The 23,559-nt window shown below is 41.2% G+C and overlaps 1 protein-coding gene across 1 annotated transcript; it reads right to left on the bottom strand.

The window, feature by feature from the left end:
• Positions 1–1,231: 1,231 nt before the first annotated feature.
• Positions 1,232–21,680, bottom strand: pinx1 (PIN2 (TERF1) interacting telomerase inhibitor 1). The gene is made up of 7 exons (XM_035144171.2): positions 21,609–21,680; positions 20,389–20,498; positions 20,197–20,289; positions 19,244–19,325; positions 18,680–18,769; positions 14,613–14,695; positions 1,232–2,763 (listed from the first exon to the last, which is right to left on the bottom strand). Exons 1-7 carry the CDS (start codon positions 21,625–21,627, stop codon positions 2,092–2,094), a joined length of 1,149 nt encoding a protein of 382 aa, XP_035000062.2. The 5' UTR covers positions 21,628–21,680; the 3' UTR covers positions 1,232–2,091.
• Between the last annotated feature and the right edge of the window lie 1,879 nt (positions 21,681–23,559).

Genomic DNA, 23,559 nt, shown 5'->3' with positions numbered 1-23,559 from the left:
CATGAAGGGAGATTTCACTATAGCAACAAGCATTGAGAAAAAACACTTTTTTTAGGATTACTCTATTCTGTCGAGTTTTCAAAATAAAAGTGAGTCAGTAAATGGCAGTGGTAGGTGTGACTTTTAAATGGAAAACTGTCTTGATTGATCAACTAATGCACTTTAATTGAGCAAAAATAAAGGCTGAGATTCTAAAGCCATTTCATCGTGTTGATCTTGTGGTTTGTCACTGTTGCAACCACTGGTACACATCACTGTCATTTGCATGAACTGGTTCAAAGCACATCACTGCGTCTAAGAAGAAAACCCCCTTTGTTCAATTTTTGTTGCAAAAGCTTTACTGGGCGAGTTACCACAATACTTATCTAATCTGTCGTCGCTTCGTACCAGCGGCTAACATACATGATCATCAGAGAATATTCTCACGGTCACAAATACCAGAACTAAAAATTGTTATCCACGCTTGGCATGTTTAAAAATGTTTTACAATCACTTTTCCAAAATCAATTTCATTGGTCTTGGAATGCGCCTTTCATTCCCATATTTTATTTTAGCCACAGATTCCTGTTTCTATGCGTGTTCTTAGTTTTTTTATGTTTGCCTTTTGTTATTTTTTGAAACTTTTTCACTTCATTGTTGCCCATCTTGACCAGGACTCTGGGTCAATGGGGCCTTCTTATTTAAATTAAGGATAAATAAAAACAAAACATGGACCAGCGGTTATTTGAGAGTTATCTCCAGCTGACTGTAGTGTATGACAACATGAAGGAAAACCAGCCTCACAAGGGAGATGCGTACAGTGACACTCAGGTTCCATTGTCGTCACACGATGACAAATGAACCGGTCTGATCCCGCAAGGTTTTTGTTACGGAGAAAACCCAAAATAGTGACAAGGAATGTTGTGCTGTTTTCGATGTGCAAGACTGGACGGCTGTAGTTTCCTTTTTCCTCCTTTGACTCACACCACCCACTGAACATGCTGAACGTGACTGGATTGTTAGAGTTTGTCAAGTCAAAGAAAAGATTTCATAACCTCGTAAACAACACGGAAGTTGAAATGGTGAGTGTTGTGAAATTCACCTATATTTGGATACAAAGATGCATGTGGGCTTACTTGGAATTTCTAAAGATTACATTCACACCTGCTCAGCTCCTGCATTTCTCTTCTCCAGTCTCCTATACATTTTTCATAAATCTATCTATAGAGGGCAACAAAATTAATCAAACAAACATGGATAAACCTTTGGATTTATTTAAAAGGGGATTTGCTTACAGCTCATGAATCTGATGAGAAAGAGGCCAAAACACCATCAAATTACATCTGTTCATATAACATCAGAGACTCATTTCAATGTGCTTCTGTAGTTTTTAACCAAAGCTAAAAACTGTCACTGTGTTGCTTTGCTTTAACAATATGAAGAGATCTTGATTGAAGAAATCTGTTAAAAAATAGCTGTTGGCAAAAAAAGATGGAAACATACAAAATGATAGCAATTGTAAAGACGACAGACTGAAAGGTTCTTAAAAAGTTGGTAGAATAGTAGAAATTTGATTTTATTCAGTCGACATATCACAGATTAATCAAATTTAGCTCACTAGGTTCATGAAATTATTAACCCCCAAAAAGTTATGTTTTCACCTGTGTCTGTAGGATTATGTAAGTTTCTACAAAACTGGGTGGAGGCTTTGGACCTTCGCCTGTTCACCAATTCAATTTTGGTGTGGATTTGGATTAAAGGGCTGATCCAGGATTTCTTTTTTACTTTAAGATTGTTCTGCCTTGACAGAGGTTGAGTTCTACCATTCTAGTTGTAAAGACAGAGAATAAAGAAATAGGGTCGTTAGAAAATTTGAAGCGATAATTTAACATTTTTGAGGTTATATATGCTTGTTTTTTGTGACAAATGAGAAAGTCACTGCCATGGTTTGTCCACCAGTACAACTTACTGGCTTTACTGGGCAGCGTGATCAAATATCAAACCCCTTTTCTTCTCGCTGTTGAACAGGTTTTTAGGTTGATTAGCTCTTAAGACATTTTCCATAAGTATGAGCTTGAAGACTAAAGGACTCATCCATACCCCTGACTCCACCTATTCTTGATGTTTCTTCTTCTTTTTTTTAGATTTCTTCTGCACTACCACCTCTACAACATCGCCCTCCTCCTCCTCTCTGTGTTTCTTTTTCGGAACAACCTCCGATTCTACAGTTTGATCGTCAGATGGCTCGTGTCCATTGAGTAGCTCGGTTTCCTTTTTGTGTTTTTTAAGCTTTTTCTTTTTGGAAGGAGGCTGCTCCTCACAGTTCTGCTCCACACCAGAGGTGGAGCTGCAGTTCTCGGCTGAAGCTCCTTCGTTTTCTGCCATTTTCCTCTTTTTCTTCTTCTTTTTACGTTCCTGCTCCTGGTTCTCGTTGTCTTCCACTACAATGGGAGAACTACAATTGTCTTCTACCACTTCCAACTCATTCGTAGCCCTTTTCTTCTTCTTCTTTTTCTTCTTCTTGGGCTCCTCCGCATCATTGTTGCTACTGTGGATGGGTTCCTCGGATGGAGTTGACGTCTCGCTGGTCTCTGCGTCTGCCCGGAAAGCCGCACGTGGGTCCTGTCCCCGAGCCTTCTTTAGCTGAGCCATTCGCTGCGCAAAGTACTCCTGCATAGTGAGCGTACTGGTCACAGTCTGGGCGATGGCCTCCGTATCCAGTTCGGTAGTAGCAATAGTCACCTTCTCCTCCGTCTCCGCCTGAGAATCACTGCTGGTGCTCTCCTACACCAAAGACACACAAAAGACAATACAGAGTTAGGATTTAATGCAGCATTTAGAGAATCTACACAGAAATAGACAGCACACAATGGTTCGCCCAGAAGCTTAAGTGATCGTCAATCAACACAAAAAGACAAACCAGCGAGTGAAAAGAGAAAAAGGATGCTGATGTAACAAAAAGGTGTTAAAAGGATCAACTTAAAATAAGCATCAAAGACATTTCTCATCTTTCTCTTGCAGCACTGAAGAGCCCCACGCATGCAGCTGTGTCCTTGCACATTAATCTCCTAAGGGCCGTCCCTCTGTAAAGGCTCCTCAATAGTAAAGAAAGCTACAGCTGAGACTTTCCCATCTGAATGAACCAATGCACTTGGTGATATTTATATCAGTAGATCGAGATCAGAAAATCGCAGAATGCTCTAAAATACTGAGCAAAATTTAACAGAACACAATCCAGATTTTAAGGAAAATCCTGAATGACACTCCAACTGTTCTACAGTAAATTACAAATTGGAGTTTTTATGTATATTTTCTTTCAATGGCGTTTATGTTGCAGTTTATTTTTTAACAATCATATTTTACCGTGTTGTCGGGTAGAGCATGCATGGACTTAGAAATTCAGCTTTTTAACCAAAAGCACTCAAATATCGTCTTTCCACATTTTCACCGTGTATAACACTTGAAATAAATGTATTCTTTTATTTTTTTCTTAGTTTTGACTCCGTCGTGTGTTAGAAACGTCAACACAACCCCTCGCTTGCTGTGAATTCTCTGGACATTCTACGAGGGGGCTGGCAGGAGAAACTCGGGAGAATGTCCGGAACAACTGATTTGGACATTCGCGTTCTCACGTACAGCCCCTCCGGATAATTGCAGGAAAATATCCAGACTTCGGTGCATGTGTGAAAGCATGTGTCATCGTGAGATCTCTCCCCAGATAACGTGACTTGATTATTGATTGTGCACTTTTTCGCTTTTGTTTTTGGGAAAATAGTCTATGCCGTTTTAAAAGTGGAAGCTGTTCAGTCTGGAGGCGATCGCTACGCTGACAGTAAAGGTTGAGAACGAGAAAAAGGCGGCGCTCATTCATTTGTTTTGGTTAAACTGTGTCCAATCTGCGGAGGTGAGTCGTCTGTTGACCAACTCATCTCTCCGACCTTCAGGCTCCACATTAAACAAGACCAACTTTACAACTGTGGAGCACAACATGATCCAGATTCTAACTCTACAGCAGGAACAATTTGTCACGGTGCCCCTGCGACCCATTCGTCTTCATTTTCCTAACGGCCTACTCAATGCATAATGATTCGTCCAGAAGAATACCGAGGCTCCTCCTGAGAATCGCACTAAACAATGCGGCCGCTCTGTGTATTACCAAGATGACCAAGTGGACGGCATTTTTCAGACCATACAATTGAGAGAGATAAATTGAAAAATGCGGTCGTGTGGAAGTCACCTCATGGTTTGGCCTTTGAACTTTTACATGCAGATTACACTACTTTGACCCTCAACGCTGATTGAGATAGACAGGCTGACTGATGGTTGGGGAAAACAATGTGGATCTGTAGATGTAGATCGAACAAGTCTTGTGGGACATAAACCGACTTAAATACAGACATATGCTTTAAGCTCCCTCCAGGGCTTTTAGTATACCACATCGGATTTTGGCTGATAATTTGGTTCCTCATTCTCAGAAAAAAAAAGTTTTTTTTATAAAAAGCAGTCGCCAGGGACATCCCTGAAAACCCTGTTTCATAGAAGCCATTTGTCTTAACCAAGTAAAAGTCAATACATTTCCATAAGGAAAATGACCATTGTTTTTGCCGGTTAATATATTGATTAATATGATCTTTTAAAAAAAGGTTGTTCTGCAACTATAAAAAGGCATAAATTATCTCTCGTTGGGCTTTGAATTATACAAGAAAAATATCATGAAAGCCAAACTGATTTGATTGATACATGACATGATAACATATCTAAAGCAGATAGATTCAGAAGCCTCACACTGATATGAAGGACACAACTAAGTTTTCTTTAGAAAGAAGCCCAACTTCTAACAAGGGGGACGAGGCCCTTCAGGTGAGGTGCCATTAAACAAAACCCTCCAACTTCCCAGAGAAAATCTATACTCCCAGTTACGGCACAATGGCATCCACTCTGCTAGGGAAAGTGGCAATGGGGCTTAGAGCTGACCGCGCCAAACAACATGTAACTGGGATTTGGGAAGATGGCCGGGGGCCACTTTAGAGCTGCCTGTGAAATTACTCTCAGGAGAGGCAGAGGGTGAATGAGAGGAGAGTGACTGAGAGAGAAACATCTTCTTCATTTGGGGAAAGTGGCTGGAACTTGGTATGTGGCTCATCCTCACTGCCTGGGGATCTCCATTAGACTCTGATCCAGCAGGGGTAAAGTGCTGTGCTGAGCACAGGCTGGTCACACACATACAGTGTGGAGAGAAAACTACAGATCCAGTCAGTATTACCCACAACCCTGGAGATTTTTGTTTGGCGAGTGCCGAGGGCAACGTGTCACTAAGAAACAACTCAGCAGTAACGCTTCAGATCTTGTTTCTCGATTTCCAGGTGTGTGTTGTGTTCTGCAACCTGATATTATCAGTCACCATTACTGTAGGAATTTACTGACGACAGGAGCCTTTGCATGTTGAATGCAGTAGATAAATAAGAAAATGTGAAAAAAATTGAACTAAAATGGTGTAAGAATTCTGAAATTAATACTAACTTTGACCTCTTGCAGAATCAATACAGGGCTCTGAATACAAGAGGTTAAGCAGTTTTCATTTACTGAAAACAAAGCAATTGCTTGATCAGAACGTTGACTACTTAGTCCCACTCACCAAACAGAAATACGACTGAATAGTAGAAGTGATGTCACTGTATCAAACGCACCAAACTGTCGTTTCTTAAAAAGATTTAGAAGTAGTTAAAAACAGCATTTATCTCTTATATTAAATGACCTAAAGTTTGACTGTACTCTTCATTCTTGTTATGGTCTAAGTTATGCACTTATTATGGTTGATCATACGTGCTCACAAAAGTTATATAGTGCAAGAAAAGAGAGAAAGGGTGCAGACTGGGAATGAAACAGACACTTTTACAAATCAGTGTACCATCAAAATAATTTGATTCTTAGGGTGATATTTGAGGTAGTTAGTCGCTTTAAGTATTCAGACTTTAAACTAAATATAAGTGAATAAATCAGTCATTACTGCTTCTCTTCTTGTGACTTTTCTTCTGTGCAAACAATGTAATGACACACCTGTATTGTATTTACACACCTTAGCTGCAACTGGACAGCCAGTGGACAGACCAGACCAAATTATTTGTTCTTAATTCAGCCATATGTTGGTTCTCACTTTTTAAAAAGGCAGCTACAGAGGGTCTTCAAATACACACAGTGTAATTAAGTCATATTTGGGTCTATATACATTTTTTTAAAGAGTAAAGAGCTTGCTTTCCATCATTCTACATGCACTTTTAAAGAATTTGAATGAAACTCCCAGCTACATCTCAAAAAAAGGATTTAACCACTTTACAAAATCTGTTTACATAATTGCTGGAACAAGAGAAGAATGAGTGGAAAAAGACAGCCCCGGCCTCCAACACAGTGGGGTTGAGGAGTGGAGGGTTGGAGAACACACCTATATCCAGCCGTGTCTACTCCTCCTCCTCCCAGACCCAGAACCCCAGGAAAAGGATGCGCTCAGTGCACTGTGTGCAGGTCTGAGATAAGGCTCCTTCGGCAGTGGAGAGGTCTGGCTGGCTATCGGGCCCTTCCTGTTCTGCTCTCTCCCCTGGCGGGGGCTGGGGCTGGGCAGGGAACACAGGGAGGGCCCGCAGAGGGTCCGAGAGAAAAGGAGAGGGTGGGAAGACATTCAACAGGCCGCCTCCTTCAAGACACTCCAGTTCTATCTGTCCCTGCTAATGTAGCCAATGGAAAGCCAATAGTGAGACATGTGCCAAGGTGCCAAGACATGGAGGCCAACACATTCAGGAGGAGAGTCAGGCAAGCCAGCAGAGGGATGATGGAGAAGGATCTCGAGAGTGCATGAGAAACTTTCTCGACACAACAAGCTCGGCAAATAATTTATTGAACTAACTGATTACTGAGCAGATCTGAATGAATTAAATTTATAGAGCAACCAAAACTACTTTTTTGCCCTTACATGCAAAATGTTAGAACAAAAGGTGAATTAATGTATGTTTAGCAAAAGTAGTGCTTTGTAGGACTAATTCTACAATCGAGTGCCATTAAATAGTGGCAGAAGAAAAGTTGAAGTGCCAGTCAAACCTTAAATGGGGAAAAACTACAGAAGGCAATGAAGCATGTTATTTATGTTTCATGTGTTTAAGGAACATTATAATCTCATCATCGCTCCACACAAATCTGAGGTCTGCTGCTGCTTCAGTGGAGCATAAGTTTGAATGGACATTCAGATCACGATTTCTGTGCATTGTTAAAGTATTAAATGCATTTTATTTTCCCTTATTAACAAAACAAGTGTCATATGACTTAACATTAAACTTTTGCTGGCAACAGTTTCTCAAATATGCAGATTAACTTAAGTACTTATTTTAAGAAATCCATTTGAATTGTGAGCATTTCATTTTAATAGTTACTATGAAAACAGGTCTTGTAAAATTGTGTAGCAAAGTGAATGTGGTTACTTACAAAAAGAGTAAACTGAGGCATTTAACACTATCTGCAGTATTAGGTTTTTTATGTATAACACAACTGACTGGTAATACTTTACTTATTTATAAAATAAACTGAAAATAAGAACTCTGAATCTGACATTTAATTTAAAAACCAGGCTAAAGCCAAATCAAATAAGGGCCACTGATATGGTGAGTGGTTAAATTCAAGACTTAAATTCAAGATTGGGAATTTCACTTAATAAATCTAACACAAGTTATTAAAATAAATGAAACATGTGCAAGTAATCAGCAAAAACTAAATTCAACCCCTGGCTCGTATGTTAATTTGCATCCGACAAAGCTGCAGTTGCTCATTTATTTTCTTAGAAACTGCCTGTTTGCATTACTTGTTTGTTTGTTTGTATTTTTTCCAATAAATTCTAGCCAATATTGGTTGGGTCTGTAATTGCACAAGTGTGCCCTCATTGTCCTGCCACAATAATAAATTTGGCTATACTCGAGGTCTATGGATCAGGCCCTGATTAGCCAGCTGTCTCCCCTGATGAGTGCGCACAGGTCCAGCAGCCCATCCTTCATGGGCCTGACGTGGGCGGACAGACAAACAGGTGAATACCTCATTCCCTGGTAAATAAGCAAACTCTACCTTTGACCATCCAGATTGTTAAGTAACATCACTACTGTCAGAGTCATTCTAATATTTATCTTCCCTTTCTGCAGAGATAATGACGAAAGAAGCAGGAAGGCTCTATAAGGATGCACCATAAGTACTTTTAATACCACACATGGAAGCCTCTGCAAAGCAATATATTTGCTAAAGGCGTACTTTCTCTGTGTAGTTAAGACAAACACAAAAAATGGGTTTTGAAAAATTGCACTATGTGCCCAGTGCGAGAACGTTTATCATAAGTAACAAATGAAGACAACATTATGCATGCAGCGTGACTACCCTGCGCTGGTTCAACACCACAAACACTTGCCGACGAAGCCCCCCTCAAGAGCACAGGGGTCCCCCCCCCACCCCAACCCCCAACCCCACAGCGGGAAGATACAGTGATTATTTTCACCAGCTGTGATTTATTAGATTAAAGAGTCAGTGATTAAACGGTAGTCGGTGGCTGTAAACAGCCGAGAGGACTGGAAAATCTTTGGGCGGTTAGCTTCACTAGGCGGTAATTGCTCTGGCCCCATGTATTCTCGCACAGGCCCGTAACTAAGAGACGGACGCGCTCTTTTTCCTTTTTTTGTCCTGCGCTAATCTGTAAGTGTCAGCGAGCTGGCATGGCCAGGAGGGAGCAGTCCACACAACTGCCAGGGAGGTAGGTGGTAAATGTGTGAGTGAGAGTGTGTCGTTGCAGCCGGGAGGAGGGGGGGGCGCTTGGCGGGTCTCGATATTTTCGGCGGTATTAGCAAAAGGGCCTGTCAACAAACGTGCTCAAGAAAGGGAGAGCTTTTGCTTGATGCAATTAGATGTTATCTGAGAATGAATTAGCGCGCCTCAGGTTCACAATGAGCCCCGCTCCCTGCCATGACCACATCGAGACGACGCATGTTGACACCAGTATCCCCTTTCAACAGATAAACACTGCAGAGTAATGGACTGAGATGAAAACAAAATCTCCTATTTATACCTTCAATTCAACTGTGCAGTGAAACTTAACAGTAAGTGAGGAATGATCCCGTTAGTGAAGAACAAACAGGAGAGACACTCAGACTATAAGCTAAATAAAATAAAGCTGCTAAAAAAAAGCTTGAATATAAATTATACTAACATGTTTAAGTTTGGCAACAATTATCAGTTTATATTCTCATGATAGAAGTCAACACATGGGAAAACATTAAAAAAATGTCTCTAAATTTGTATAAAAGCCAAGTTAAATAAAAAATGTCTCAAGATTAGAGCAGCTTTTGCGATGGCAACAGATGCTTTTGACACACTGAGAAAATACAACACTTCCTCAATCCATTGTTCACATGTCTCGGTATTAGTTTTCAAAGCGTGTGTTAGACACGAGAGTTACACAGTGTTTAAATCGAAGACGCATTCTGCTTCTGCGCTTTCAGCTGAGCACAGAAGACGCCATGCTGACGCATCTGCCAAACGCTCTGGCCCCCAACTGGCGTCGCCCCCTTCCCCATATTCCTTAAGATGGTGGTATCGGGGGAGCCCCTGCTGACGTGCGATCCTTCATGTGGACGATGCGTGGGCAGGAAAAACTCGCAACAGGTGCCACCCGAAGAGGCTTGATCCTCGGCCCTTTGTGCCCGAGCAGGAGTGGGAGTGGGAGAGGGCACAGGGGTCACACTGACCTGGGAGCAGGGTGCGCCATACCGACTGTCTGACTGGAGGGTTCAGACGTCATAACAAGGCTTGTACCAAATTATGCTCGACCATTTTTCTTCCCTGACATGTTAAGGGAGTAAGCTAATAAGACGGTTGAGTCAGTAACAATTATGAGGTTTTTAATAGTCAAATAGTTGTAGTTATTAATTCATCATAAAACTTAAATACCAAATAGATATGAAAGATATTTTTTACTGAACTGATTAAGGAGTTCAGTCTAGTCTTCATTTAGAGCTTACAAACTGAAGACAATTCAGATAAGTCAGCACAAAAAAAAAAACATTTCTATACTGAAATCTAATTCAATTTTCTTTAAAATTAATTATCGCGTCTGAGTGAAAATGTAACCATCTGATGCATGGCCATTCAATACTCAATCATCTAAACCTGAGATGAGTTAGGTGTTAAAAATGTGGCTCTACATTCAAAAGACAATAAAAAAACAGAATAAAAAAAAGATAAAACAGAATTTTGTCGATTTGAACGCACAAAAAAAGATGTGAAAGAAAATGTGGGTGAAAAAATAAAACTATGGCTGGTTTCCACCTTTCATCTGAGCTGGCGGCTTTAAAAAATGACTAACTTTTGTTGATGTATGAATCGGCGGGGAGTCTATTTATCAGCAGGCCCTTTGCGGTCGCCCGCTTGGGTCCCTCAAGTCACAAGCCGCGTCGCTCCCCTTTGACTGATTAATTAGCCAATCAGAGGACATTTTTCACTGGGCGGCAGAATGGTTTATTTCAGCTAATGCCGGGCTTTCGAGCCGAGGCCCGTTGGAGCCTCGTCGGCTCTTTCGGCCTGCCTGAGTGGCCGGGCAGAGGGGCAAGGGAGATAAATCAAGCTGGGCCGGCCCTCCATGTGGCTCCCCTAACTAAACCCCCTGAGGAGGGCACTGAGAGCCGGGGGTGGAGGAGGAGGAGGAAGGAATGGGGGGGGACGCAGGACGGCCAGGGGCACTGCTCGCCCGCCGATAAGCACAGGGAGCACAGGGCTGCCAAAGTGCCTTCATTTAGAAGTGGCCGGGGCTTTTTGATATCTCGGCAGAGAGGGCCTGTCGTTTGTCATGTTGTGAGTAATTGTGCTGAGGGGCACAAGAGGAGGCAGGAGGAGGAGGAGGCTCGCAGGCGTGGGATAGGTGATGGATAACAGAGACCTGTGTAGACGGACAGGTGTTCCACCGCAAGGTGATAACCCTCAGCGGTCAGGGAGTGTAAATAATGGTTTAAAGCACACATTTTCAGGTGGCTACATGAATGGGTGGAAAGGCTGTCATCCAATGAATAATGTTAGAGGAAGTGATTCATAAGAAACAACAAACCTAAATTTAGTAAGCTCCTCCTGTTATTTCAACATGTCAGGTCAATCAATATTTCTTATTGTTTATATATAGAATTATCTTATGAAGATGCTACAATAGCAAAAAAAAGAATCAGAATTATTCAGAACTGATACCATTAAGTCACAGCTTGGCAGTGTAATCTATGGACAATAAGACATAACTTAAACAGTGACGTGTACAGAACCCTGTGTGCATCCTACATGAATGTAAGGAACACACACACACACACACACACACACACACACACACACACACACACACACACACACACACACACACACACACACACACACACACACACACACACACACACACCTTCTATTTTCACTTGTCCTCTATAATTGCCCATGGTTCATGTTCAATTTAATTCAATGAAATGTCCATCAGAAGAGTGCAGCCGCGACAGTGTAAAGAATATCAAAAGAAACGGAAGTAAACATTCAACATCTAAATATATAAAGATTTTAAACTTGAATGTGAGCACGCAGTCAGGACCTAAGATTAGACAGACGATTTTTATCTTAAAAATCAGAATAGAGGAAAGTCAGTTTAGTTTCAAAACACATACATTTTAGAAAAAAACTGAACTATGTAGTAACTTTTTGTACGAGTTTCACAACATTTTTAAGTGACCATTTTATAACGAGTAGTTTTGCCAACTGTGATTGGAGACAACTGCCATTAAAGGATGATGTGCTGTTACTGGTGAAAGGAGCCAAACCATCAATCTCCCTACCAGGATTTAATCCATTGTCGGCAGCACATGTCCAGCAATGGGTCAAAGTCTTTTTGTGTATAACGGCAAAAATGAACTAAAGGACAACTCACCATCCCAGGATGGTGTAAAATTTATGTTGGCACCATTCACCACCACAAACATGTTTTGGTTTTTAACATTACAATTACTGAACCTCCAAGGCCTTCAGCAGACCCAGAGGTTTAGAGTAGAAAATACTTAAATACATAAAAACTTATTTTATGTTCTTGCAGATTTTTTTCCGTTAAATCAGTCAAAGGTGGCAAGGGTGGTTAATACCACATTTTTACTTCTTTACACTTTAACTACATAAAAGACGGCGGTTTAGAATAAACACGACAATAGATGAGTTAGTGGCCCTCTAAATATAACCAATTTATACAAAGGGGTTTATAATCTGTCCCATCTGCTCATATGTTCTTTTCAACACATCCAGTGCTGCCTTTGATGAACAGAGGCATGTGGGACTGCTGAGTGTGGCGTTGGTGTGTGTGTGTGTGTGTGTGTGTGTGTGTGTGTGTGTGTGTGTGTGTGTGTGTGTGTGTGTGTGTGTGTGTGTGTGTGTGTGTGTGTGTGTGTGTGTGTGTGTCTGCATTTCAGGGAGCGTTGTGTGCAGCGATAAGAGGCGAACAGGAAGCACATCACTGCAGAGGAAGGAAAACCCAAGCAATGGAGGAGAGGAGGGGTGGCCAAGGTTGTGGAGGCAGGAGAGACAGCAGTGAGTGGTAGGTGAAGTGGTGGAAGATTCATTGGGGGGGGGGAGATGGTGGGCATGTCTGCAGAAGGTGATCCAGATCTGGTCGAGTCTCCTGGAACTCAACTTGTCAGATATGTGATAATTTGAGCGGTGACAGTTTGTACAGACCCTGAATTAACTCGTCCGACGAACCACAGCTCGCAAGTTTTATTCTGTCACTACATAGAAAACACATCTGACAAGTACTGAGATTATTGCACGTGTTGCGCTTCTTTTTGTGCTGGAGCAGTATGGCGGACGACTGTAAGCACAGATCAGCGTGAGCCGAGAGTTACCGCAGAGTCATGGACTTGCTCACAGGAGATCCTGCACAATGCCTAAAGCTTGATTGGTCCATCACCCTCCTTACCTCTTCCCTGCAACCTCAGATGTTGCTGGGCTTCAGCGCGAGGCCTCGAGGGAAGCCATTGTAATTGTGTTCAGTGTTTTCGATATGGTCAATGGTGTCCCTCCTGGCTGAAAAATAACAGCCCATAACCAAACGATTAGGGAGAAAATGATGGTGTGTATTGCCTGCATTTCCAATGTTAATCAGCTGGGGAGCTGTGGCCATTGTGATGTTATGGCTCGGCACCTGCAGGGGAATAGAGAAGGGATTTTTCCTTTTTCCGTACAATTTATGGATTTTAAGATGCCAATTTCTTCAAGCCAAATGCTGGAGATAAACAGAGGAGGCCAGCGAGAGGCTTTTCTGTCCCTCAGTCCAAAAGCTACATTCATCATTGTCCTTGTTTACGTGGACAGCAGAAGTTATGACAACAAAAATAAAGGGGGATTTATTAATTCATAAAAAAAACACATAAAAGTTGTGTGTGTCTATGCCATATCTCGTGTCTTTACAATTAACATTCCACAGTTTATGCAAAAGCAAAAAGGAAAAACAGTCCCATCTGTTATCCATTGGTTTTTGATTTAAAAGCCAAAAGGGACATACTGGGCTCAAATTCAACTTGCACCTGTCTGAGCCTTTAAGCTTTATTTCAAAAGCATGAGGGCCAGCACAACATTTAAAATGGCAAAGTGACATTTGAAGTGACCAATCACCGATTGCCAAGAGCAAAAAAAAAAAAAGTCAACTTTTTTTTTGCAAGCATCATCATTTCCGATTTCTGCACAGCTCACCGCAATTTTGATTTGTCTCTAATAATGCCCGCTGGCGTGTGAACGCTCCAAGACAAGAAGCAGAGAACTGGGGAGGAGTGTGAAAGAGAGAAGTAGGGGGTGAGAGTGCAAATCCTTTAACTGGATTTAGGTGCTCTTGCCGCCATCAGTGGCCTGCTGGCTGTGTTAAAGCTGCATGCTGTGACATGGCTTATCTGGGGCCACGGGCTGCTCAGGAGCTGCACCCTGTGGAGGCAGGAGGATGACATGATGCTGCAGCAGCCACTGATGGAGGCAGCAGCACTAGCGGTGATCCTTAATTACCAAGACAGAGGCAGATAAGCTCGAGCCACCTGGCCAGAGGTATGCCGTCTGCTCCCATGGTGCATGATTTGATTTTTGACTTGGTTTAAACAGATCTGAGGCCTCTCGTCAAATTCTGACAAATACTGGATTGGTACAGAATCAGTAACTTAGATCTTGGATTAGAAATATTCTGTATAATTCATTTGTCGCTGGACAAAATGCATTTTGGCATATGCACTAAATCATGCATGCTGCCGATTACTTAAATGCTTTGCGGAATCATGAAACAAATCATTTTTCTTGTCATGCTTCAATGTTCATGCTACAGTAATTTTGGGTTATATTTTTTAAGCTTAATTTTGTATTTTCTTTATAAATGTCTTATGTTTTCATTGTTTTATGATAAAATAAACGAAGTAAAACTATATTTACAGATTGTAAAGTGAGCTCTGTACAAGTGATCAACCGTTGACAGGATTAGTTCTTGCAGAATTAGAATGTTATGGATCAATAACAAAATATATTTTAGACTAAAAAATGATTTGAGTGACGTATAAAATGTTCACATCTTTTACCTGCTCTTGTTCTTTGGTAGATTGTGCTCTCTTTCCAAAGATGCAATTCAGGTCATTTTCACTGCGGGAGGACAGGTCCTTTCCTAAAAGAAGACAATTACACAAACAAAGAATAAATCATACAATTAAAAACTTGGAATATTGGAAGAAATGTAAAATAATGCGAAATCAGTACCAATGTATCAGAGATTGTATAGAAAACCCAAGTCACATTTTCTTGAATACATTAAAAAAAACAATAAAAACATCTAGGGGTGCAACTGTTTGAACCAGTGTGTGTGTGTGGTGGTGGTAAAGACAGGGGAGGTTTGCGTGGCTCGCTTCTTGCTCCAGGGATAAAACGGTAAAGAAAAATAAACCAACGACAAGGTCTGCCACGCCACGCCTCCGGATTCCCATTTTCAAGGCAGGCCTCAAAGACTCCTGGAGCACACAGTCGCCTGTCTCAAGCCCGGGTCCTGTTCGTACAGCTGCATCCTCTTCCTCCAGCAGGGCTCTGATAACATTTGGTTATTTATTGCTTTTAAACCTCTATCTCACCAACTCTTGGCTTTGAAAGTCACTGCACATGCAGGTTTGAGAAGTAAAACCGAGAAAGTATGCTGCAAAATAAAATAAATAAAGAGGGGTGTGTGTGTGTGTGTGTGTGTGGTGTTTGTCGTCCACCGGACTGGGGTCAGGCATGAAATTATGCCCAACATGACTTTTCAGGAAGTACTAGTAAAAATTCTCAGGCTTTCAGGCTATAGTGCAAACAATGTTCTGATTAAAAGGAGATTAACTCCATTTTCCTCTTAAATGTTCAGTGGTGGCTGGATGATATGCAGGCTGCTGAAGTGTTAGTGAAAACATGCTGGTTTCCACAGTAACAGTTGAAATGGCAACAACTGTCAACCAGTCAAACCAGACCAACAAACCAGTGAAACTGTAACTGACAAATACATAAATGTGATAAGTAGAAAAAAAAAACTATCTAATTTCTTAATAGATCACAGTAAGATTGATGGTGTTGAATGTCTCCAATGTTAAACACAAGCATTTTAACCTGTGTCCATGTAACGTAAATATCTGTTTAGTTAAAAGCACAAAAGGGGCGAGTGACAAACCAGCTGCACGGCACAGCGGATGGAGAGCTGTAGTTAAACTCTGCATCAACCGCCCTCGCTGGCCTGACAGGTGATAGATGGAGGCAGCAATTAAAACTGGGTTACTGGTTTATGTTGTGGGCCCCCGGTCCTCAGCAGTGGAGAATTTGGTGCTTTTCCCCACAAACAAAGGTCATCAATCGTCAGCGCTGGCAGTCAGGGAGCCAGCGTGAACAGGATATCGATAAAAAAGCAGAAGAGAGTGAGGAGGAGGCCTGCACCAAGATGTTTGGTGGGGCTTCTCAGTGATACCTCAGTGCAATGCTATGGCAGCCGCAATATGTTTTTTTTTGCAGATCTAATATCAAGGGAAATAAATCAAAGGATAAATAGAGTAAAATATTTAAGGAAGAAATTGAGGAGGTTTGTAATAACTTCAGCCAAAGAGGTGTTTTCATCAGCATTGGTTTGTTTGTAAGGAGGACGACACAAAAACTACTTAACCGATTTCTATGAAATCTCGTGGAGTGGTGGGGCAGGACCCATTACCCATTGGTGCGGATACAGATCAGGGGGCGGATACAGGATTTTTTAATACTTCTTTTAACATTGTGAGATACTGTGTTTTGCAACGCGTGTGAATAAAACATGGATCTTGACACAAAAAAAATGGTGCAGGTCACTATACAAGTCTGGATCTAGTGGATTCAAATGTGGAGACTATTTGGCCTTGTTGGAGATAAAATTTCTACCGAGTGCCCTCGTCATTGCTTATAAACTACACGTTATAATCTTTTTAATCTGAAAGAAGACGAATGACAGATATAATGGTTGCACTTTGCCTGCTCGTGGTCGTACCTCTGCACACGCAGAACTATGAGAGTAGTACCTGACTTTTTCTATCTCTCATGTAACCAGCTTAGCAACGCTAAATCTATTACCAAGCCTTAACTTGGCAACAGCTTCATAGGCGAGGAGCCGGTCGGGGGAAGCATGCAAACAGGCGTGGCAGGTTACCGGTTGCTGGGTAACTCTTTGGTGACCCAAGCTGATCCAGACCACAGGCCTCAGATGATCAAAAAGATAAAATGATGTAAAATTAAAAACAACAACTAGATTCTTTAAGTCTGACTGTTTGGATCAGACATTTCAATTTCTCACATCTGACAGGGTCAGAGTCAAAGTTTAAGCCTGTCGGATCACGTAAGGCAGGCGGAGAACTGAACTCTCAAGTTTCATATTTAGCTACGAGTCGTTTATGGAAGAACAATAAGTGCCAGTGTCCCTTCATGCTGCATGACAACTGTTGCACGCATCTTTGAGTGGAGATAGGTTAAAGTGGTATTATGTTGCTAAACACAGCCCAACTGACAGGTCTTCAACTGCCTGGATTTAATTCCAGTGAAAACATTCCTACCTGCGTTTCCCCTCTAAGCTGTTTCCCTCTCTGCTTTCTGACAGTCTAAAAATAAAATAAGAGTCATGAAACAGCAGCATCAGGTGCTAACTGCTCAGTTGGTGGTGATAATGGGAGGGATCTCCTCAAATGGATTACAAGTTAAAGCCCTGTGGGATCAGACTTTATTAGTTGGCGACAGGATTGGGTACAAGTGCATCCTAATGCAAAGTTGATATAAGCACTGAGTGCAAATTCAAAAGTTCAAAGGTGAACGACAGATAAATGATGAACAGAGAATTGTCTGAATCACTGCTGTTGTTTGTGACCACTTCATTTCTACATTATATATTTTTCCAGGACTTCTGAAATTTTGTCATATCAAGTTGTATGTTGAGTGAGAGCAGAAAAGGGGCGGGCGGCAGAAAATGAGAAAAACAAGGTGTCATCTTCACACCCCGAACACCCGCGCTTCATGTCTTCAATGTGACTTGGTGCATCTCATCTGTCAGTAACATGCTTTTTCTGGCTCCTGCCAAATTAAGATCACAAAAACAGGGTGAGAGGGTCTGGGGGGGGGTGGACCGGGGCCACATTTTATCATGTGGGGTCATCTAATGGCTTGCACAGCCCCTGGGAGGTGTTGTTTTTGGGTAAACGGACAGCAAATGGACATGCCAGATGCCCCAAACAGGAAACAGGAAGTTGCTGTTGAATGACGTAAATATTAAAAGCGCTTCCAGGTAAGGCAAAAGTTGAGAGATTCCGTTTTCCCCCATCTATGCTGACCTCATAAATTACTGATTCACTACTTTAACATGTGTGCATATTTGATCAGGGCCTTGCAAAATTAGCGTCATCTAAAAAATATGTTGGGAGTTTAAAAAAAAGTGCAACAAATAACAGATGCACACTCCGACAAACTTACAAAGACATAGCTCATGTAGTCACTAAACTATATTGCAGACTCAAGTAACATTCAGCAGTAAGATATGGGCTTGTGGTTATTCATTTTGCTCTCCAGTGGTCCTGAACACCAAATTCCTCCTCGTGCCTATCGGTGTACAGGCCTTGACCAGCAAATCTTGACTTCCTGACGTGTAAAGGAGTAATGAAAGTAGAAGGGAAGAGATATTAATAACCTCCCCTTGCACTGACCGGGTCAACTGACCCAGCGCAGGCTTGACAGGGCTCTGATCAGCGTCGGCGGTCCGAGCCAAGAGCACAAGGTTCAACGAGGAGTAAAAGGAGGCCGTCTGTCCGTCTGTGTGAGAACATGGTACGTGGGTGTGTATGTGTGGAAAACCAAAAACAGAACATCTATTTTAGTTTGTGGTGGAAGAAAAAATAGCTAATGCAGCTCTCAAATAAGTTCCTGGTTCTCTTGAAACTGGTTTAGATGAATAAATACATTTGAACAGATCCGGTCTGGTTGAGTTTGTTGCAGGATGCTACAAAAACCATTTAACAGGTAATTAATATCATGACGTATCAGAGTGAGAAAAGTAAACTCTGCATTTAGCATTTTCCTAATCCATGTTTATCCCCCTGATCTGTCTTCTCTCAGCTCACTAAGACAAACCCACCTTTGGTAAACTTCATGTAATGGACCCTCTTTTTGGAGGTCTTGGATTTCTCTTCCAAGCTGAAGCCTTTCTGTTCATCCGGTGGAGGGTCTGTGGATAATAACAAAAACATGGTCACATGTAGTTACACATTTTAAGTGTTCAGTATGATCACAACAAACCTCTACCAACTCCTCTATAACACAAGTCTATATGTGATTTGTCATCTGGAACTGTAATAATGACGATATTATGTGACGGTGACTATTTCCAAACCTTTGCTCTACTAAACGTGGCACTGTGGCACCCTCTACTGTTCAACACAAGGACCAACCAAACAGAGGAAGCTGCACGTCAGTACTTTGGCTTTGTTCAAACACAGAATGATACAGAGTAAAACTTTGATGCTCTGGCATCACCTGGCAAGCAGAGCATTCTTTTCATCCCTGTCTCTACACAACACCATAAAGACTGAGGGATATGCAACTACTTTGGTGGTGCATGATCCATTTCTATATTACTACCACCCCCACACACACACACCCCCACACCCCCCCCCTTTGGACAGAGCACAGCTGTACACACCTTTGCTGTTATTTTGACCGTGGCAGTTGTTCAGCTGAGCTAGCAGCTCATTGAAGTCATCTTGGTGAGCAATCCAGTTGTCCTGGAAACACAACAGAAAAGGGACACTTCAGTTTGACAGTGATGTGACTGTTTAGTGTTTGTTTACAGACAATTTCAGACCAAGTAAAAACTGGAGCTAAATGTTGATGTCTAGATTCTAGACAGCATCCATTCCCAAAGGCTTGGTTTATTGTTCCCTTTCAAGTTGTCAGATTGATGCTAATACTGGTGAATGACAATGGAGTTTTAACCAAGGATGATTGGGCGGAATGAGGGTGGATGTACACCAGGTTTTATATTATGCTGCTACTGATGTTGTGTTATGTGAGCTTGTGGGATGTGTGACATTGTTTTGAAGCATTTGCACGTCTTATCGGCTGTTGAGTTTCATCTTTATGTCTGTGTCTCACCCGAGTGTGACACAAATTCCCCCTTGAGGACAATCAAGTCATCGTTAAACAGCTTGTGAGTGGAACTGCCATATGTCTCATAAAACCCGGAGCACTGAGCTGTGAGTACGCCGGCTGTGCATGGTGCACAGTTTGTAGTTAAAATGTTTGTGCAATTAAGTTATGATGGCAGCAGAAGGAAACAACACAGATAGAACTGCTGCTGTTTGCATGAAATATAGTTCGAGTAAATAATTTGGTAGATAATGAACTTGCACTATGGAATCAGTCCTGGAGAAAAACTAGTATAATGGTGTTTTTACGTGAGGTATTAACTAAAATATCTTAGTATCTGTGCAGCAAGAGGGTCATTCAAATTCATACTGAAATAATTATAGCGTTAAAAGAAAGACAGCAATAAGCCTAAGAAAAAAAATAGTAGTAGGTATTCAAGAACTTTAAATACAGCTGCTCACATCACATAAGATGCTCGTGTATGATGTAAGTGTTAAATGTACTCACCTCATAGCTGGCACTGGTTCCAAACCCATAGCTGTTGTTTTTAACTTTTACTTTGATATGGTCGGTGGAGCCCTGCTCAGTCCTGCCCAGGCCCTGAATATAAAAAGGACAAGACATGACATGTGACATTAACGTTCACTAAAAAGGCACCAGAGTTAGCCCAGCAGGAAACAGCACAGACCCACACTTTACCTTGCCCTTGGACCAGCCCATTCGCTCCAGCATCTTCTGGCCAAATTTGGACTCATCTTTGCTCCAGGCGCTGTTCCTGGGGTCAACAGACCACTTCTGTTTCCTCCGGGCTGGAGGGAAAACAGCAGCATTATTACACAACAGTCAGCCAGCACAATATTACATAAAGTGTCCGGAGAAGAAACTCGCAGCAAGCAGACCATGGTGAGACCATGTAAACACACACAACGGATTACTGTGCAGAATCAAGATAAGGAACACACATGTTCTATCTGACATAGAAACTAACGCACAGCTGTTACACTCACACTGTTGTATAACCCTGTGTCTCAATCATTTCAATACACATTTGAAACCCTATACTGTGTCAGTGGTTGCACGGCCTCTTAAAGCTGTGCTGCTTTATCAAACCGTCATAATGTCCACACACGCACAACTAGAAGTGTGCCTTGGTTAAACTTTAGCGGTTCATCAAATGTGTGGCCAAAGTATTATTTACAGTTAAGAGCATAATCAGGCAAAAACATTCAGACTCTGGTGTGTATATCCTACATCCTTGTTTATATTTGGAAGCTAGACTGCAATTAATGTTATTTACGAATGGAATTTATACAAAAGGTGGAGAAAGTATCATCATAATAGATTGAAACCGATAAATACCTAAATATCTTTAAAAAGCCAATACAACTAGTAAAAGTCAGATTTCCACTGAACGACAATGAGTTTATTGTGGACGATCACATCAAGGCGACACACCGGGTTTCACTGGGTCGGTATGAAGGGTTCCTGAGCTCAGATCAACATGAGAACTGGTGTTTAAATGGTGGTGGTATGTAAACACAGGGACTGACAGCTGCCGTCCTCTCGGGAATAAGAGACGAGACGACGAGGACACAAAGCGCCACAGCTGAAAGGTTTGTTAACAATAAAGACTGCAAACATTCAGGCTTTGAGGAGAAAACATTTAGCTGTAAATGAGCGACAGGAGATAAGATGGACAGCTACAGGAAACACGTGTCCACTCAGAGTGCCGTGGCTAGTGCTAATGCTATCTACCCGGATACTATAAAAAAACTAGTATATACTGAATGTTTTCGGATGAAAAACTCTTGACAGTGAGTAGCGGCGGGTTTTAAGAACACGTAACATCGCATTAAACATTATTACTTTGAAGGAAAACAGGAGAATATGAATGAAAACTCTGGAGGAAATGTACATACGCTCAGCGAGCATGGACATCCTGGGGTCCTTCACCAGCTTGAAGGGAGGCGAGTAGGCTTCCGGTAAAATGCCTGAAGATAATGTTTGACCACGCGAGGTTTTTTTTGTGGTAAGCATTTCCTTATTAAATAAAACTCAATCTGTGACATACAAAACAATTATGAAAGGGTTTTTATTCTTATTTTATTTCAATTATTGGTGTTATCGCTGATTTTATTTGCAGCGCTGAAGGTAATTATTTTTGCCAGCAGAGAGCGCCACGTGCGCATCCACACACGCACGCACACAGGGTCACTCAGGTTCAATGAACTTACGACGACAGTCTGACACTGTAACATTATACACAAATGAAGCACATATGGACAACACATTGAGCAATAACTATTTACTCTGTCTGTGATACTTCAGTCGTTTATTAGAGTTGTGTCTGAGCTGTACTGATGAAGTATAATAGACTAGAATAGAATATATAAACAGTAAATCATGTTTTTTATATATATACAACACAGTTACCAGAGCATAAAATATGCACTAAATATTTGATTCATGTTTGTAATAATCTTATGACATGTGAGTGTGTGTGTGTGTGTGTGTGTGTGTGTGTGTGTGTGTGCGCGTGTGTGTGTGCGCGTGTCTATGATCAGACTACATCAGCTGATATCAGCCCATTGAAATATCAGAGTCATGCTCTACCCAAAACTAACAAAGCAAACACAAACAAAGCACCTGTTGCACAATGACTTCTTGCAATGTGCGGCCATCCAACTTTTCTACCCGACGCATGTGACATGGAATCGAATGTTTTGGTAGTTGTTTCCAATACTGACAGAAGTATCACAACCACTCGTGATCATGAACATCTCAGTACAGTGCGTATAGAGCTGGGAAGTTGCTGGTATCATTTGATCACTGCTTCTGACGCTCACATTCGCCTGCAGTCTCAAAACCAAGAAGCTCTTGAGGGTGACCGCTTTAACCACCACAGAGCAAAAAGCTGCAGCTGAGATACCCACCAACTCTCTTCCACTTGACTCTAAAAGTGTTATTATCTTGAGCCTGTAAATACCACAAAAAAACACACACTAACTTAGATAAAGAAGCAGAAACTATAAAGCGATTGTAGAAAGATTTAACTCCCAGATAAAGGACGATAAAAGCTGCCACAGTAAAATCGGCTGAGTTAAATAGTTGGAATTGTTGTAGTGACAGTTTCTTGGACGTTACAGGACAATGGCTGCTGGGTTTTCAGGTGTGTAGCAACCACATCTATCAACGTAATTATCCGACTTTAATTAAACAATGGTTCTCTCCAAGAGCTGTACAGTAAAAAAGTTGTTTCACAGGTTTAAGTGATGACTGGGACTGAATGTCCCAAAGCTTCTGGCAACATTTCAAAAAATCTGCCCTGAAAGAATGAAAAAAAAAAAACCTTCAGTTCTCTTATGACACAAGTGTTAAGTCTTCAACAAAGAATAAACATGTTTTTTATTTATGCTGAATAAATATTATCTATAAAATTTTTCCCTTAAGAAAACCATTTTTTCAACATTTTTTTTTTTTTTTATTGGGACAGAGCCAATGTACCAAGTTGATATTCTTTTTTAATACCTTCATTAGACAGATCTGCTTTTACTTTTTATTTTTCTTAGACAAATCTAAGTCTAAACTACAAATATAGAAATATAATGGTACCACTTAAACACAAGTCAAGCTCTAATCACTTATTTTTTTGTCAGCTATTAAACTAAGATGTTATAGTTTTATGATTCCAAACCCACTTAATACTAATACAAATAATGAAATGATAATAATTACCACAATATTAATAATAGTTAAAGTAATAATAATAAATGTTACAATGGTAGTTAAAAGAGGTAATGCAGTAAATAAGACTAAAACTAAAATCCAACAGGTTATAATGATTAAGATAAAGCTAAAACCATCACTGTT

Source organism: Hippoglossus stenolepis, chromosome 20, assembly GCF_022539355.2.
Source record: "Hippoglossus stenolepis isolate QCI-W04-F060 chromosome 20, HSTE1.2, whole genome shotgun sequence".
NCBI lineage: Eukaryota > Metazoa > Chordata > Actinopteri > Pleuronectiformes > Pleuronectidae > Hippoglossus > Hippoglossus stenolepis.
The sequence above is the reverse complement of the archived record's forward strand: the minus strand, read 5'-3'. Positions and strand labels throughout refer to the sequence as shown.